General features: G+C 42.3%; 1 protein-coding gene across 1 annotated transcript; it reads right to left on the reverse strand.

Moving 5' to 3' along the window:
• Positions 1–603: 603 nt before the first annotated feature.
• LOC101768453 (beta-glucuronosyltransferase GlcAT14A) lies at positions 604–6,624 on the reverse strand. The gene is made up of 4 exons (XM_004975181.3): positions 5,851–6,624; positions 2,710–2,785; positions 2,505–2,620; positions 604–1,590 (listed from the first exon to the last, which is right to left on the reverse strand). The coding sequence occupies exons 1-4, from the start codon at positions 6,386–6,388 to the stop codon at positions 1,067–1,069; spliced, it is 1,254 nt and encodes a 417-aa protein (XP_004975238.1). The 5' UTR covers positions 6,389–6,624; the 3' UTR covers positions 604–1,066.

Here is a 6,624-nt window from a genome sequence, read left to right on the forward strand (position 1 = left end):
GAACAGGGCATAGAAGTAAATTCCTTGGATGTCCATATATGTCTGAACAAAAAATAACGCCTGCACATGAATATCTGGAATGCATCAGGCATTTGTCTTATTCCTTTTGAAGGGAAGGGTTCAGTATTTCTTTCCATATATAGACTTGGATCGACAAAAATCTTTTCAAATCTTTCATGCTGCAAGGGAGAATAGAAAGGAAATTTTAGGGAACAAAACAGAGAAGTGTTAAGAAGAATCTAGAGATTATCGTACCAGCAGAACTCACCTTTTCCATCCAAGATCACTTGTGTGACCAATAAAGTGAGGTCCCTTTGGCACAGAAGAAAAGGCATAAGGGAGATCTACATGGAAAAAAAAGATGGTTTCAATGGAAAAGAGTAATAAAGTGGTAAGAAACTGATGAACAGTAGTATTTCCAATAGATAAAGAATAAATAGCATGTGCCAGAATGTACAATGTATATTACTCATAAGCTACCAGAACTAGAGAGTTTATCTTGAGCTGACTCCCACCAAATGGATCAGACTGAAGATCCAGTTCATGAGAATGTCATCGGTATTTTTTTTACTGGCTCTCATCATGGGGAAATTCTGCATAAAATACATGAAAATATCCCAAATGAGGGTGATCTTCTTTCTTCAGGCTCTCATTAGCAGAATTTGCAACAGTCTTTTCTCGGAGGAAAGAAAACTATCATTTTTCCTCAAGTTTTGAACATCAGACCAAATAGTTGTATCATCAGTGTCAACATTATACATACGTGTATACTTATCTCACAACTACTATCTATACAAAAGGGGTGTTGTGACAACAAGATGGTCCTGACAACTACAGCCGATGCCACTTCTATCTCCTAGTCTGTATTGTATACCTAGACTGTATAAACATTACTGCTAATATGCAATCTTGAAAAGTTGGACGAGACAGTCTTGGATTCCCATCACCTGAATCTGGAACTTTTGGCCATTTCCATATGATACCATCACGGAACTCACTGCAGCCATTATTTGCTTCCCAAAATTCTATCCAAAGTATTATCTTCTTAACAAACACCAAAATTGATTCAGCTAGCTGCAAGCCCGCAACCTCTAGTCTTACTGATCTCAGAAATGAACCGCCTGAGACGCTCCCCAGCAGGACCAGGTCTGACGGCATTGATATCACCCCATTTCAAGCACGAGTCCATATCCACCTCCCTCTGTTCTTTCCCCAAGTTCGGACACCAAACCCCAGGAACCAACTGGACCCGGGACCGGTTCAGTAGTTCATCATCCATCTTCTTCAGCACTGGCGCGTCCTCCTCGAACCGCCTTGCAAAGGCAGCACTGCTGTTTACCATGTTCTGAAAGTTTGATTCATTAAGAACAAGCGGGTCGAGGCCTGGAGGGTCGTCCCAGACAAAGTACCGCAGATCGCCGTTGACTGTTGTGTTTCGAAAGTCAGAGGAGTTGCAGATGAGAGTCTGGAAGTAGGATTCCATGGAGTAAGCTGTGTTGGCAAAGTACATCAGCAGTTTGCGGGGTAGGTTGTCCCAACCATGCACACAGTGTTCAGTGAAGCTCCTGCTCAGAATTAACCACGGAGAACCTGCAAGAGAGAGAATGCTAGATTTTAAGAACATATATAATAAGACTTAATGGCGCACAGCAATTTTCCTATAATCAAACAAAACAAGCCAATTCTCTGATTTCTTCAATTTTGCAAATTGAGGACTGCCTGCTTGCATATAGGGAAGAAGTAGTTCTTAAACAAGTAGTTTCTAGCCCAGCAACAGCAAGACAAGTAACAAGTATCTGTTAATAGCGGCCGCATCATAGGAAGGCTAAGATTTAGCAAGATGATAACTGATAAGTAAATGCTAATCCCATTTTTTGGCAAAATTGCCCATAAACCCTCGAACAATTTTACTTTGTGTGACCAAGCCAACTTTTTAAGTTCAATTTCATTGATGCGAACACCTTAAATAATCTTTGTTTATTTTGGACCTATTAATTGAAATCTAATCAGGCATTTTTGCTTGCACAATTATCGTATAAGCATCATACTCCAAAGTACAGACAACAGAAAAATAAACTATCGGAGAAACATTATACTGTTATTTTATATATGTTTTCTACTACATGATACATTATAGATATTTGTATATAGAATATTTTTCTTTGTAACCCTAATATTCCATTGTGAAATTTGTCTCCAGAGAAGATTAATAGTCCAGATGATAAGAAACATCTTCTCAATTTCATTTTTAATAGTTATATAGAAATTAGTAAAGAGACTTCATTGAACAAACCAAATGGTAGAAGGGCTCTAACAACAAGATCAGGTCGGAAGGGTTTGGTAGAAAAAATTGAATGGCTTTGGGGCTCATAACTATCAAAACTAGATTTGAGAGCTTATTAAACAATTTGAACAAGTACAGGGCTTACAAAGCACTTTTTTTGTTTTGGGAAATTCCTTGGCTGTCCAAATAAGTCTGAAATAAAAATAATGCCAGGACAAACCTGTGAATATCTGGAATGCATCAGGCATTCGTCTTGTTTCTTTTGAAAGGATGGGTTCAGTGTTTCTGTCCATATATAGACTTGGGTCAACAATAATCTTTTCAAACCTTTCATGCCTGCAAAGGAGAATAGAAAAGGGAATTTAGGGGAGAAAAAAGAATAGTGTTAGGATGAATGTAGAGATTATCCTACCAGCAGAACTCACTCTTTCCATCCCAGATCACTTGTGTGATCAATAAAGTTGAGGTCCCTTGGAACAGAAGAAAAAGCATAAAGGAGATCTACATGGAAAAACAAGATGCTTTCAATGGAAAAGGAGTAGAAGCTGATAAAGTATTTCTGATTAATACACAACAAAAAGCATGTGCCGAAATGTACACTGTATCTTACTCATGAGGTACCAGAACTAGAGGTTCATCTTGAGTTAATTCTCACCAAATAGATTAGACTGAAAATCAAGGTCATTGAAATGTAAATTACTATTATTTCATTTTTCATGAACTAACATGAAAATTTCCGAAATGAGGGGTGCTCTTATTTATTCAATCTCTTATTGGGAGAATTGGCAACTCCATTTCCTCAGGAGGATGAAAAAGTACTGTTTTCTTCTCTCAACTTTTGAACAACTGGAACTTAAAGGGAAAAGTCCAAATTTCAACCCCCAACTATACCAGAAGTCTGATTTTCAACCCACAACTACAAAACTGGATAGGGAGGGCCATCCAACTGTTAAAACCATGCAAATTTGGCCCTTTGGGTGGTTTCGATGGTGGTTTTACATTTTCTAGAAATTTAAAAAGTTTTGATTTAATAAAAAAATTCATAACTAATTCATTTCAAATCAAAAAAATATGAATTTGGTACCAAAAGTTTTCTAAAAATGTAGGCTATTTTTTGGTACTCTATTTGGAGTTGTTTGCATCATATTTGTTACCATTCCTAGAGTTTTATTGCTTTAATAAAACACAAGGAACATGAACAACTAAGATTCCAATAATGCCAAATAGAACACCAACAGATAGGTTACATTTTCAGAAACTTTTTCGCACCAATTTGATATTTTACTGATTTGAAATGAATTAGTTATGAATTTTTTAATTAAACCTAAACTTTTTAAGTTTCTAGAAAATGCAACACCACCTCGAAACCACCCAAAGGTCCAAATTTGCCTGAATTTGACAGTTGGATGGCTCTCCTTATCCGGTTTTGTAGTTGTGGGTTGAAAATCAAACTTCTGCTATAGTTGGAGGGTGACAATCGAACTTTTTCCGAACTTAAATAACCAGTGCCTAAAAATAACCGAACCCTCTTGGAGCCTGGGATCTTGTATATTTGAAATTAGCCCCAGGAATAAAATATGAAGGAATCTCAAGAACAGCAGCAAACAAAGTCTGATTGAATATACTTGATTTAAGCATGATATGATAAGTCCCAGTTCTGATAAGCTACAAACCTTCTAAATATGTGTAACACCTTTAACTATCACACTATCATATGGAACGAACCACTAATCTGTTCGACCATACAACCAATGAGCTCGAGTTTGTTCTAGCAATTAACTCCAACTGTATATAGCTCTTACCAGTCATCAGACATTAAAGCGCTCAATTGCATCGAGGCATTGACTTTAAAGGATGTTCTAAAATTAATTCCGCAAGAAACATGGCAATTAACAATACAAATAAGCCTATAGACCAATTTGGTCCATAAGCAGAACTCAACAAGAAAAGTGAGGATGGTACTGTATTGGAACGACCCAAATCAGAAGTTGAAAAAGGTAAATGTAGTAACCCACAGTTTCAAGGACAGCCAGGACAATCAATACCAGGAGCATCAGAATTCAAACCATAGGATTTCCATGCCCATTCATTCTAAAGCTATCCACTAAGCTGAACAGACCCACATTGATGCCCCAGTTACAAACATGGATTCATCGAATCGATCAGGCAATGGCCCCTTATAGAACCACCCACCAGACTGTTACTGCCATGACAAATAGTAGGATATTCTATTCTACCATGCAGCCCTAAATCAGAAGCAAGGCATCCATCGCACGTATCTTGGACACTACACAATAACACCAAATAACATTCCGATCCCAGCGATTAGCTAATCACAGTTCTTCATGCCTACCATCAAGGAATATGGACAAATATCTCCCTTGCAACTCCAAAATTGCATGAGTAATAGGCCAACTATCATATACAAAAAACCACCAATCTGCCAGACTATCATATAACTACTCTATTGTATTAACAATTGACCCTGAAGGTTGTTGTAAAATTGATTCCGTAAGTACCCACGGCCAACTACTGGTACAAAAAAGGCATATAGGCCATTTGTTCCGTAAGGAAAAATGGACAAATATTTTCCCTTGCAATTCCAAATTCTAATGACTAATTATCTAAAAAAAGGATTTTCACAGATTACTAACCAATCTGTCATACCATCAGTATACTAGTACAATGAACCACCATCAGCCATACAAAGCCACCAATTGTTGTAGCAACCAACAGGATTGTGTTTTTGTTTTCTAGCTAGCATTTTTCTCGAACTACAGCTCTTACTGGTCATCAGGACCATACATTAACTGCTCAATGCCTCAACCGTATTCAGCAATTGACTCTGGAGGTTGTGGCAACACAATATTGATTCAGCTAGTACCACGGGCAACTACCCGTACAAAAAAAAGCCTATAGGCCAATTTGGGCCATAAGCACAGCTCAACAGCAACGCACAGGTCCGTGCAGTATTGGAACAACCAAAAATCAGAAGTTGACACCTGACAATGGTGCATCTGGTACCCGACAGTACCAGTTTAAAGGACCACGAGGACAATCAATACCAGGAGCATCAAAAATTCAAAAAGCAGGATTTGCCAACTCATTGTAAAGGCAGCAACAGTGCCGAGAAATGAACACCTGATGCCCCATTTATGGAACCATCCAACCACACTGCTATCACCCCCGCATTCTATTCTACCAAGTAGTCGTAATTCAGAAGCAGGGCATCCATCACGATTACCTTGAACACGACCCAATGACAATGAATCACATTCTGTTTGATCACGGCGATTAGCGAATCGCCTTTCCTCTGCCTACCTACCTTCAGAGGAAACTAAGATTCCTTCTTCTTTTTTTGGCGTGCAATTCGACATTTCCATGAACAGTAACCTTTTTCGGAACAAATATTTCCTTAGTAGTAAACTAGTAATAGGTATCTAAAATGATGCATTCCCATTATTTAATAACCTGTTACTACCTTAGTAATCCATCAGGAGCTAGCTAATGAATGAACGACGGAAGGAGCGGAGAGTATAACATACGGCGCAAGTGATTCTTCTTACCGTCCTGCGTGACGAGCGGGTAGTCCTCTGCACTGAGCGTGACGAGCCAGTCCCAGTGGGGCCCTCGCCTAAGGAGGACGGCCGCCCCGTGCAACACGGCGGCGAGCGCCGAGGACCCGGTCCGGTCGACCGCGTATGCGTCCCCGACGACGTCGACGTTCCGGAACTCCCTCCACGCGGGCTCCTCTGTCCTCACCGCCTCCGCCAGCGCCTGGCGCTCCTCGGCGGCCGCCCCGGCGTCGAGGTGCAGCAGGTAGCGGTTGCGCGGGTGGTACACCGCCCGGAGCAGGCGCAGCACGCGGCGCGCGTCCCCGCCCGTGCCGGAGATCCAGTACGCGAGGGACGGCGGGCGGCTGGGCCCCCACTCCGCCCGCGCCGCTGCCGGCGGCAGCGGCGGCGTGGGGTGGCGGGATGACGGCCAGGCGAGGAGCGGCGCGTGGGAGGATGAGGAGGAGGAAGTACGGAGCAGCACGAGCAGCAGCAGCGCTGCGGATAGCGCCGTCGCCGCCAGGCACGGGGGCAGCCGGCGCGGCCGCATATCGATCGGCGCCGCCGCCGGCTTTATTGTGGGGGCAGCGCCGGCCGGAACGGACGAGCAGGTGGCTGGGTCAGCGCAGCAGCCGTGGCGGCATGCGGTGGAATGGAGCGCGTGGAAGCGGAGGGAAGGCGGCGACGAGGAGAGGTGGGGTGGTTTGAAAAGGCGGAGACGGGTGAGGCCGCTGTCCTGTCTCGCGGCGGAGCTCGGGCGCTCTGAAGTCTGACCATGCGGGGGTC

The sequence above is a fragment of the Setaria italica genome, chromosome VII (genome assembly GCF_000263155.2).
Source record: "Setaria italica strain Yugu1 chromosome VII, Setaria_italica_v2.0, whole genome shotgun sequence".
Taxonomy (NCBI): domain Eukaryota; kingdom Viridiplantae; phylum Streptophyta; class Magnoliopsida; order Poales; family Poaceae; genus Setaria; species Setaria italica.